At 41.4% G+C, this 12,353-nt stretch overlaps 1 protein-coding gene across 1 annotated transcript in view; it reads right to left on the reverse strand.

Annotated features, from left to right (window-relative positions):
- SLC17A8 (solute carrier family 17 (vesicular glutamate transporter), member 8) overlaps positions 1-8,467 on the reverse strand; it is a 94,337-nt gene extending 85,870 nt beyond the window's left edge. Inside the window, exon 1 of the mRNA XM_006871126.1 lies at positions 8,367-8,467. Within this exon, the coding sequence (XP_006871188.1) occupies positions 8,367-8,467 (101 nt within the window). The remainder of the gene's footprint in view (positions 1-8,366) is intronic.
- Positions 8,468-12,353: the final 3,886 nt, after the last annotated feature.

The raw sequence follows: 12,353 nt of genomic DNA on the forward strand, positions 1-12,353 counted from the left end.
CTGAAACGGACTCAGTAGCACTTACCAACAACAACACACACATATATAAAATCCCAACACAACATAATCCTGAACAGGGATAAATAGTTCCTTGTTATTGGCTGCCTTCGTGTCAGCCACTTGATGTGGTGACTCCACGCACAATTGAATGAAATGCTGCTGAGTCTTTTGGCATCCCCATGATAGGACTGTTGTGATCCAGAGAGTTTTTGTTGGCTGTTTGGCAGTAAATCACTAGGCCTTTCTTCCTGGGCCATTTTAGCCTGGAAGATCCATTGAAACACGTTCAGCATCATTGCAATTTGTTCACTGACATATGGGTGGTGGTTGCCTATGAGGTGTACTCGCTGGGAGTTAAACCCAAATCGCTAAGAATTCTAAGTTCTCCAAGTAGATCTTGATTGAAAGCAGAGAATACCAAAAAGATGTTTACTTGTGTTTTATTGACTCTGAAAAGGCATTTGAGTGTGTGAATCATAACAAATTATGGATAACTTTGTGAAGAATAGGAATTCCAGAATACTTACTTGTGCTCATGTGGAACCTGTCCATAGACCAAGGGGCAGCGATTCAAATAGAACAAGAAAATACTGCATGGTTTAAAATCATGAAAGGTGTGTATGAGGGTTTCATTCTTATACCATACTTGTTCAGCCTATACACATTTTTTGAGAAGCTGAGCAGATATATTAAGAAGGAAACAGCATCAGGATCGGAGGAAGCGTCCTTAGCAATATGCAGATGACACAGACCTTGCATGCTAAAAGTGAAGAGGACTTGAAAGAAGTACTGATGAAGATCAGGACTACAACCATCAGGATCTATTACACCTCAACATAAAGAAAACAAAAGTCCTCAGAGCTGGTCCAACAAGCAATAAAATAATAAACAAAAGATTGAAACTGTCAAGGATTTCATTTTATTTAGATCTACAATCTACACCCCTGGAAGCAACAGTCAAGAAATGAAATGACTTATTACACTGGACAAATGACTTATTTTAAAGATAAGTCTTACTTTAAAATAAGACCAATGAAAAATTGATGCATTTGAATTATGAGGTTATCCTGGGCTGTCAGAAGAATGAACAAATTTGTCTTAGAAGAAGTACAACCAGAATTTTCCTTAAAAGCAAGGATGACAAGATTTCATCTCTTAAACTTTGGACATTTTATTAGGAGGAACCAGTCCCTGGAGAAGGACATCATGCTTGGCAGAGTGTAGACAAAGAAAAAGAGGAGTAATTTCAACAAAACAAACTGACAGTGGTTGCAAAAAAAAAAAATGGGCTCAAACACAGCAGTAATGGTGAGGGTGGTACAGGACTAGCAGTGTTTCATTCTGTTGTAGAGAGTCACTGAGTCAGAATTAACTTGATGTCATTTGAATTGTTTTGATGTCATTTGCCAGCAACAACAGCACCATCAATGTCCATGTGTTAGAGAGAAAGTCAGGGGTAAATGAAATTCTGGTCTAGTTGGTCTCGCAGTGGATCCATGGACCCACCCAGTGGTCATTCCATTAGGTCCCACATTATAACTGGAATGTGCATATCCAGCACTTGGTAAAAAGATTCACATTGTTTCAATTAGCTTGTGGAAGGAGAGCTACTGTAGTGTGAAAGGCCAACTGAAAGTCTTTGAAATTGCCATCCTTGGCTATGATAATAAATAAAAGATTGTATTATATTACAGGAGGGAATGAGAGATCAGTTCCACCTTCAGGAACTTAAAGGACTCAAGGTAATGGTATCCATTACCACTGCATTGATTCGGACTCATAGTGATCCTCTAAGACTGAGGAGGACTGCCCAATATGATTCCCAAAGCTATACTCTTTTACAGAAGCAAATTGCCTCATCTTTCTGTCATATAGCATCTGGCAGGTACAAAGCACTATTCTGTTAGCAGCCTGCTGCTTAATCACCATGCTACCAGGCTACTCCCCATTGCATTATTGTCGATAAGTGCCGTTGTGTCGATTCCTACTAATAACAACCCTGTATAAGGATTTCCAAGGAGTGGCTGCTAGCAGTCCTGTGTTTATTTTACAGTGCCACACCAGGACCCCAGTCCCATTTTGTTTTTATTGTTGTTACTAAGCACCATCGAGTCAGTTCTGACTCATCGCAACCCTGTATAGGGTTTCCAAGGAGAGCTGGTGTGTTTGAACCACAAACCTTGTGGTTCAAACTGACCTTGTGGTCCAGTGCTTTATCCTACAGCACTACACCAGGACTCCCAGTCCATCATATCTCCATGTAATTCATCAGTATGATTTCCTACAAAGTAAAAAAAAAGCATGGATCACAGTGAATGACGTACCTATTAGAAAGGAGGGTCAGTAGAAGTTTACATTCACCTAAAATGAATGGCAATATACAGTCATGGTCTTGTTCTCTCTCATAATACAGTCTGATTTGTCAACATGGGCTCCCACATAGCATCACCTCAATCCAAGGCACCCAATTTATGGCAAAGGATGCACAGCAGTGAGCACATGAAGATGGGTACCACTGTCTCTGCTACAAACAACACCACTCAGAGCTGGCAGCTGGCAGATCTGAGAAAATCTCTAAAAGATGCTGCTGAGGTATCAACTTGGAGATGAACCTGGGAGGGTAGAATGGTTTCCTTCAAGATGCGGTACATTCTAGAAGCCAACAACTTTTATATGGTTCTAAATCTCCAGGAGTCCAGGGGTCCTCCAGGTTAATGTGCTGGACTCAAGGTCCATTTGATGCACAAGGCTGTCAGTTCATGCTCACCAGCCACTCCTCAGAAACCCTATACAGGGTTGCTATGAGTCGAAGCCGACTCAACAGCACTTAACAGCTCAACATGTCTCCAATAGGTAGAATATATAGATCTGAGAAACACAAGGGTAGAAGTAGGAGCACCCTGCCTCACCAACATTCTTTCATGGCCCAATTGGGAAATAGTCCCATCTCTTCAACTTTAGGCTCTGCAGGTCTTCAAGTCCTAATTACCAAAGAAAGATATTTCCATTAGGGGGCACAGTGGAAATACCATTAAATAGATAGTACCCAGTACTTTGAGCTCCTCATGCCAAAACCAAAAGAGAAGACAAGGAGTCACCATAGTGAGAAGGATCATTGATCTTGTGCCTCAGGAGAGGATGGTTTCATCATAAGAGCAGTAGGAAGAAATGTTTGGCACTCAGGTAATACAATGGGGCATCTCCTAATAGTGCCTTGGTAACCAGGGCTCAGAATCCTCAAGAATGAAGATCCGGATCAATCTACTAGGTGGGCTGGCAGAAGCACCAGCTGAAAGCGGAGCAGTGGTAGCTGGCATCTGCCCTACTAACTTCTCTTCTTGAAGTTCCTCAGGAATTATGATCACAGAATCTTGGAGAAGCTGTACTTGTATGCTGTGAACTTACTGTGACACATAAGTAAATCTGAGTGGGTTATAATAGACACTGAGGTGCACCCCCAGAACTACTGTTAAGTGTTGGACATTAATAGTCCATAGCTTTCCCCTTCTCAGAAGTGGCCTCTGTTATAAAGTCCTGTCCCCTACTGGAGGAGATCACAGCCAATGCCTGGTGGCAGTGGTGGTGATGTGCCGTGGAGTCCGTTCCAACTCATCACGACCCTATATAGAGTTTCCAAGGCTGTAAATCTTTAAGGGAGCAGAAAGCCTCATCTTTCTCACATGGAATCGCTGGTAGTTTCGAATTGCTGACTGTGAGATTAGCAGCCCAAATCGTAATCACTACACTACCAAAACACCTACAACCAATGCCTAGCTGAGCATAAATATAAATTGCTGTCCCCTTGCCTTAAAGGGACAACTCAGTACTATTGATGTCCCCGTGGATTTGGTACCTGGGAATTCCCTGTGTGCTCATCCTTGTTTGGCCCTTTCTCCTTTCTTATTCTGCTTTAATCTCTCACTCACAATTGTTTCAGAAAGAGCAGCTTCTCAATACATCATCACAGCCTGTTGTTGTTAGGTGATGTCAAGTCAGTTTCAAATCATAGGCTTCCTACCTGTTGTTGTTGTTTGTGGTTAAGTGCTGGCAAATTGGTTTTGACCCATAGCAACCCTGTATAGGGGTTCAGAGATGCGGCTGGCGAGGTTGAACTGACAACCTAGTGGTTCAAACAGACCTTACAATCCAGCACATCATCCTGCAGAGCCACACCAGACTGCTACCTAAACTCACCTAAATCCCTGTCTCAGACTGCTTCTTTAGAAGTACTACCTAAGGCAGAGGTGGAGTACAATAAAGCAACAAAGAAGCTGAGATAGGAATGAGTCTGAGGTGTTCCAAAAACAGGGAAGTGGCCAGTGTGGCTGGAAAGAGTGCCAGAGATGAAGTCAGAGAGCCTTCTCAAGGTGCTATAGATCAGGGCGGACCTTGAAGGCCATTGCAAGGACACTGGCTTCCACTCTGAGTGAGGTGGTGAGGATCTGAGCAGGGGAGAGACGTGACCTGGCTCAGTCTTAACAGAATCACTCCGGCTGCCAAAGCGGGAGCCAAGCTGCCAACCTCATGCAGGCAGGAAGTAAATAATGGTGCAGCAATTGGCCCAGGCTTGTCTATGCTCAGAGCTCCACTCTAATCCACCTGCCTTTGTGGAGGTAGCCAGAGGCAACACATCTGGTACAGGTACTCAATACACAACTGTGGGATACTGGAGATGAACACAATCCAGGTTCCCACTCCAAGAGGAAAATCTAATTACTCACCCGTCAGCCTTGAGGAAGTCTTCAATACTACAACTGATGAGGAGAAAGGGCCAGAGTTGCTATAAAGTTCAGAGAGTGAAGGCTACGTTGCATTCAGTGTAACTCCTGAAACCTAAATAAGTGGGTACATTTCAAGAAAGTGGGTAGAGGCAAGTCACTTGATCAGAGTGGTTGTTGTTGTTGTTAGGTGCCATAGTGTCGGTACAGACTCTTAGCGACCTTATTTATGCACAGCAGAACGAAACACTGCCCAATCCTGGGCCAACCTCACTACTGTTGACACACTTGAGTCCAACGATGCTGCCACTTAGCCAATCCATCTCGTTGGAGGTCTTCCTCTTCTCTGACCCTCAGAGAAGATGGACATCATGCATCATGCAATCATTAAAAACATCTGGTTTGCAACCCAGCTCTGTCATTTACAAGTGGTGTGAGCTCAGGCAAGTTACTTAACCTCTCTGTGACTAATCCCCTGTTCTGTAAAGCTGTGAGTATAATAGTACCCACTTCATTGTAGGGTTGATATGAGAATCCTAATGAGTTGGCAGTGCCTGGAACATAATAAAGTATTATTTTACAAGGGGGCTTCAAAAAGTTCATTGGAAAACTGCATTATCTTTTATTCCATTTTCCCACAAACTTTTTTAAAGCCCCCTCATATTACACATAAACAATTTTATCATTTAAAATGAGCAAATCTGCATGTTAATTTCTGGGACAATTGTTTTCAAATTTAATGCTTTTTACACCATCTGCTCCATGACTGGACTGTAAGTACATCTTTGTGTCTACATTTCTAAAATATTACTGTACCTTTACGTTGATTAATTGCTCAGTTGCTTTTTATCACTGGCTACTTTCCAAAAAGACTAATAATGCCTGACTCTAATCAGCCCCATGTGAGAGCTCTCAGAAGCTTCCCTATGCTTTTGCCATTCTCTCACCACCCCCTAATACAAAGAACACCCACTGGCTATAAAGCATCTGAGGAATTCCATTTAGATGATGATCTCAGTCTCAAATGCTATTAGACATCCATGATTTACACTGCCTGTTAAGTGAGAAAGTAGCAGAAAGTAGCAGGCACCATAATTTCTTAATGTTCCTGTTCCTTACAAAGTAGAATGCAATCTTTGTGACTTCTAAACAAAAACAAACAAATAACAATTTTAAAAAGCCACTGGATTCTGTCAGCTAGGTTTATATGAAAACCAACAAGGTGAGGTTTCAAAAAAAATGAATTTATTTAATGCAATGCATTTAGTTAATCCTTGCCTAATGAAATACATTATTATCTCCATCACAGACTTCAGACTACCATTCGGCAGCACTTAACAACATGATCTTATTATTAATACCAGCCAGGGCAGCTGAAGAGCCCCAGGTAAGAAACTGCTCAAAGGTGAAAAGTGAGGCTCAACATAATGGTCAAGTCATGCCTTTTTTCCTTCCTCTATCAATGATTTCTCTCTAGAGACCCTAACAGCAAAGTCCAGTCTTCTTTTTCACTGAAGTCATCTGTAATTATGATAATATTGAGCATTTACTTGTTGTAACCATTGAGTTGATTCCAACTGCCCCACGGGGTTTCCAAGGCTTTAATCTTTATGGCAGCAGGTCACCCAGTTTCTCACGTATCCCCACAGAGTTGCTGGGTGGGTTTGAACCACTGACCTCTCAGTGAGCCATCCAGTTCTTAACCATCATGTCACTAGGGTTCCTTAGCATTTATTGGTGCATTCTTTCTCAAACATTGTGTCACTTGTTTCCCTATTGCTCTGTGATGCAATTCTGAAGAAATTGTTAAACATATCTGAAATACACAGCTCAGTGTTAAACTTAGAAATTAGTAATTTTTTCATATCCTGAAGCAAACTAATTCTTTGATAAATGAAAGGACCTTCAAGCACTCCATCCATTCAAAAACAGCAACATCCACCTTTAGGAGAAATCTTCTATTGAAAAAAGCAACTAAGTCTATATAAATAAATTAAACTTAGCTTTTGAAATGAAAATTCCCAGGTATTTTTTGTCATGTATATATATAAACCAAAACCAAATCCACTGCTGTCAAATGGATTCCGACTCCTAGGGACTCTATAGAACAGATTAGAACTGCCCCATAGGGTTTCCCAGGCTGTAAATCTTTACAGAAGCCGACTGCCACATAGTTTTACTGTGGAGCAGCTGGTAGGTTTGAACTGCTGACCTTTTGGCTAGGAACTGAGTACTCTAAGCACTGCACCACCAGGGCTCCTGAAGTATAAATCTATATAATGTAAATATCTTTATATGGTGTGTGTAATAGGCATTCTAGTGGTTATAATGACTATGGTCCAAAGTCATGATTTTTATCCCCAGTATTGTCAGATTTCTTTATCATCGCTTGAATAAGCCAATTAAGCGATTGTGCTTCCTTTTTCATTTTTAATCAGATGCACACCACCACAATAAGGCATTACCTAGGGGCTGTGCACCAGAAAGATGAATGCTATTGAAAGAAAAAGGTATTATAATCATCTCCAGTGTTCGGCCCATTTAGTCTGCTACCAAGTTTAGCCCATACATGATAACTCAGTCTAGGTCTGTTTGAAGTCTTTTGGCTATCAGTTACTAAAGTAATCAAATATCCATCCCAATTTTGTTGTTATGAAAGTTCATTGAAAGTGATGCAGTTAAAAATTCAACACTGTAAGTTATAAACAAGAAGTGGAATAGATCTCAGTTTGTCTAGAGAAAATCTGTCAACTGGAAAAGTTTTTATATTTAAGAAATAACAAAGAAAAGTTAAAGGCAACATCAGGTGGCTAACTAGGATTAGAAATATTCAGGTGCATAAAAAGTTCAGTATGTATATTTTTCACATTTATTTATAGCAGAGAGATAAAGAGTTATTTTACCTGGTACATAAAGACCATTTACTAATTCATTTATCAAGTCAAACAAGCATTTTTCTGCTTATAAAAATTTACAAATTAAAATGTCACATCAATTCATTCATAGGGCAAATTATTTTCAATAATAGCATAGTTTACCTTAAAAAAAAAAAAGATTGATTATTTTGTTGAGACAAAAATCTCACTCAATTCATTAATAGTATTTAACATTTTCCCACTATACCCAGGTGAGATTTTCTGCTTTAAAGAATACTGAATTGTTTACTTTCTTCAAACCATTTTGTAAATATCCCACTGTGAAAGCCACACAATCAAAACCGTTTACAAAATTTTCTATGACAACCTAAAAAAATTGCAAAGATTTCATTTTCATTTATAGTGAAAAGCTCTGAAAAGTATTTCAGTGGAAAGCCTGGCTGTCTTTGACATTATTGTTGAATTAACAGGAAAGATCTTCTCCCTAAATGAGTTCTAATTCAGTGTTAACAGATCATTTGCAATATCACCATCACCAATAAATGTTCACTCTTTTCTCATCCAGAATTCTGATCGTCATATTTTTTCTAATTCAACCCTATACTTTTGATGCATCTTCTTTTCATCTAGCCTAAGATTGATGGTGCTGGAAAGGGCTTGACGAACCCCCTCCTCATTTAATGTGCTTTGAGAAACACAATATAAAACTGTGCACACATCGACAAGATGGAGCTACTCAGAAATCAACCCAAAGTTTGCATTCAAACTTTACCTTTGCCAAATCCCCAACGTGTCTCCCAGAGTGTTCTTCACTCCTTCCTTTCCAGGTTTCACAAATTTTTCTTTGAACGTGGCAAATGCTTTAAAGGGCATTTTGAATCGGGCACGATGAAGCTGTTAAGAGTTGGTCTCAGAAACTGTCATCCTTTCTCATCTCCAGCGTGGAGAGCACTGTTTGCCTCGATGAACACACCTTGAAGTCAGTTCTCACTAGGTAAGGACTTAAGATCAAAAAAGAGATGACATCCAGTTCAAATGTTTCAATATGAGCTACCTCCCCACCTCACCCTACAAAAAAGAAAAAGGCCAAGAGGTATCTAACAGGGTACTCAGCCCCCGAGCTCAGCAGAAGCCTGTGAGCACTGTCTCAGTCAGCCACTCTCAGAGTGAGCTCAGACTCTCTCCCTCCCAGGGGCTGCAGCTGGAGGAGCCCTGAGACTGCACCAGCATTGGTGGCCCATGTCCAGCCTCCTACCACTCTGGCCACGGCCCCCTCCTGCCTTAGCAGAGTGCAGCTGTGGTTCTCACAGAGAGATCCTTTCCAAGGTAATGCTATAGTAACAGGCACAGGACCTGCCCCTCAAGCCACTCGGCCTTCTTAATGGGCTCTCAGCCAGAGCAGACATCCAGAGGGAAGTGTATTAAACATTTACAAGTCCTCTGCTTTCCTGAGTGCTGGCCCTAAAGACAGGCTCTCAGTCATCACTTTATGCCTTCCATGTCCTCATGGGAGTCATGAAACCATTTTTCAGCCAGACTGCTAGTGAGATGTGGTCCCAGGTAAAACACTTGTACTTGAGTAGGCTAAATGCAAAAGTCAGGCCACAACATCTGTTGCGGTGGTGATGGTTAAGTGCTGTCTAGTGGGTTCCGACTCATAGCAACTCTGTATAGGATTTCTGAGGAGCAGATTGTGAGTTTGAATCACCGGCTTTGCAATCCAGAGTTTATCTGACAGCACCACACCAGGACTCCACACATCTAGAAGGACATTTATTTGCTCCTGATCAACATAGCAGGACCTCTCAAGCTGTGTCACATAGATGCCACTTATCTATTCTAACTAAAGATAAGTGATCCAGTCATGAAATTGCTGCTCCTCTTCACCAACTCCTCGTTGCCCTCAGAATAAATCCAAGTTCTTTATCTAGTCTTTGTGAAGTAAAGACTCTGTGAAGTAAAGAATTCAACTTTATCCAAATAAGGTCTGGTTTTTGTCCTTGCCTTCTGCAAAACCATCTTCCTGATGTTGCTGCAGTTGTATGTCGTCGAGTTCTAACCCTAGCCACCCTGCAAAGAGTTTGCAAGAGTCACTGATGGGTTTGAACTGCTGACTTTGCAGTTACCAATCCAGTGCTTATCCTACAGCACCAGAGCCAGGCTCCGGCATGTCTTTGTTTGCCTGGGGACCTTGAGTCACCAGATAGTCTAACATTGTGACCTGGGTAGGGGCTGACCACTCCAGAAAGACCAACAATGTGACAGGGATGGGATTTTTGGCCAGGTGACACCAGCCAACTTTCATAGGGGTTGAAGATTGAGCTCAGACATGCGGGCCAGCCAACTTTCATAGAGGTTGGAGATTGAGCTCGGACATGCGGGCACCTACATGGTGGCACCTCAATAAAAACTCTGGACACTCAGGCTTGGGTGAGCTTCCATGGTTAGCAATACTCTGTGTGTTGATGTCTCACATTAAGATCAAAAAGAAGATGACAAGATACCAAAAAAGCAACATTATCCATTACTCCAAAGGAAGAGAACGGAATTTCACGTTGGGAACCTTTCCTGAACTTTGTCCTATGTGTTTTTTCCCTTGGTTGGTACTAAACTACATCCTTTTTCTTTGTGATAAAACCAAACCTTTAAGATTTTGGGAGCCTCCCAAACTTGTAATTGATGTCAGAAATGAGCATGGTCTTGTTTGAACTGGCTCTCTCTTACCATACAGCTGTCTAAGCTATCACAGCCCCTCTGACCATGGGTCTTATTTCTCGTCACTAGTTCACTGAACGCAGCAAGCCCTCATTGCCTGTGGAGCTTTGCCCACACTGTTCTGTTGAAAAAAACTCTCTTTACCCCTTTATCTGGGTAACTTCTAAGGACACTGAAGGCCCACTGAGACATCACTTCCCCTGGAAAGGTTAAAAGTCCCTTCTCTGTGCTTCCAAGTCACGTGTTATTGTCCCTGGTAAGGCCTGCCTGTAGTGATATGTGATCTAATTGCTTGTTAGACTGGGGTTGGAATATCATTTGTGTTGTGCTCACATTTATAGATAGCAGGATAATGATCATCTCCATCAATAATGAAGCAGCCATGAGGAAGCAACCCTTATCCAGGAGGCTCCTTTGCTCCAATCCTTTCCTCCCCCACACCCCAAGTTTGCATATGACTGCCAAACCATGAGCTTTAGGCTTTTAGATTTTCCAGCAGTCACTGCCGTGGACCAATCACTGCCTTCTGTCAAGGGGAAGCCAATGGACCAATCTTTCTCCAAGGTTTGAAATAAGTTCAATTAAATCAGAACTGGGTTCTCAGTAGGTTAAATAACCCACTGCCATCAAGTTGATTCCAAATTGCAGAGACGTTATGGGACAGAGCTGAATTACCCTCTAGGGTTTCCAAGGCTGTAATCTTTATGGAAACAGACTGCCTCATTTTTCTCCCACAGAGCAGCTGGTAAGTTCAAATCACCAACCTTTCAGTTAGCAACCAAGTGCTTAGGCACTGTACCACTAGGGTTATACATTACTAATAATAACTTTTCTTATTTTTGTTATTGCTAAGATATACTGAGCTCTTTCTATGCTCCAAACACTGTGCTACACACTAACTATGTATTCTCACAGTCGTCTTAACACTTCTGCTAAGGCAAACCAAAAACTAGCTGCCACTGCATGGATTCCAACTTATGGCAACTGCATGTATGTCAGAGCAGAACTATGCTCCATAGGGTTTCAGTGGCTGCTTTTTCAGAGATTGATAGTCAGGCCTTTTTTCTGAGGGGCTTCTGAGTAAATGCAAATGTCCAACCCTTTGATTTTGTTGTTGTTGTTGTTAAGTACCGTGGAGTCTTTTCCGCCTCATCAAAACCCTATACAGGGTTTCCAAGGCTGTAAATCTTTATGGGAGCAGAACGCCTCATCTTTCTCCTGCGGAACCGCTGGTAGTTTCGAACTGCTGACCTTGACGTTGGCAGCCTGACTCATGACCACTACACTACCAGAGCTCCTTAACCCTTTGGTTAGCCGCCAGGATAACTTATTTTCCCAAGATTAGCCTTGCGGGAAGAGACCCAGCCAGCAAGCAGCAGAGCCAGGTTTCAAATGCAAACGGCTTAGTTCTGCCCTGATTTGTAATCATTGTCTTTCTCTTTCCTTACTTCTTTTCTCTCTTTCTTTCCTTTCTCTCTTTCCCCGCTTTTTTAATAAAGCATAATTTTTATACCAAATAATCCACATTCAAGTGTACGATTCAACAATTTTTAGTAATTTTACCAAGTCATGCAATTATCATCATAAAGCAGATCTACAACATTCCCATCACCCCAATAAAGTGCCTCATATTGACTATTAAACACTCTTTCCCTACACCAGGCTAGCACTAGTCTACCTTCTGCCTTGATAAATTTGCTTTGTCTTCACATTTCATATAGACAGAGCCTTACACTATGTCATCTCGTGTATCTGACTTCTTCACTGATTCTGAGGCTTGTCCATGGCATGACATGTATGAATAATTTTCCCTTTTACTTGCTGAATAAGATTTCACTTTATGGCTATATCATGTTTTGTCTATTCATTGACCTGGTGATGGACATTTAGGTTATTTGCTATTTTTAGCTATTATGAATAAAACCGTTAGACTGTATGTGCAAGCCTTCGTGTGGATCTGTGTTTTCATTTCTTGTTGTTAACACACACATACACAAAGGAGTAGAATTGTTGAATCATATTCTCATTTTATGTTGTATTATAC

Source organism: Chrysochloris asiatica, unplaced genomic scaffold (assembly GCF_000296735.1).
Source record: "Chrysochloris asiatica unplaced genomic scaffold, ChrAsi1.0 scaffold00160, whole genome shotgun sequence".
Lineage (NCBI taxonomy): Eukaryota > Metazoa > Chordata > Mammalia > Afrosoricida > Chrysochloridae > Chrysochloris > Chrysochloris asiatica.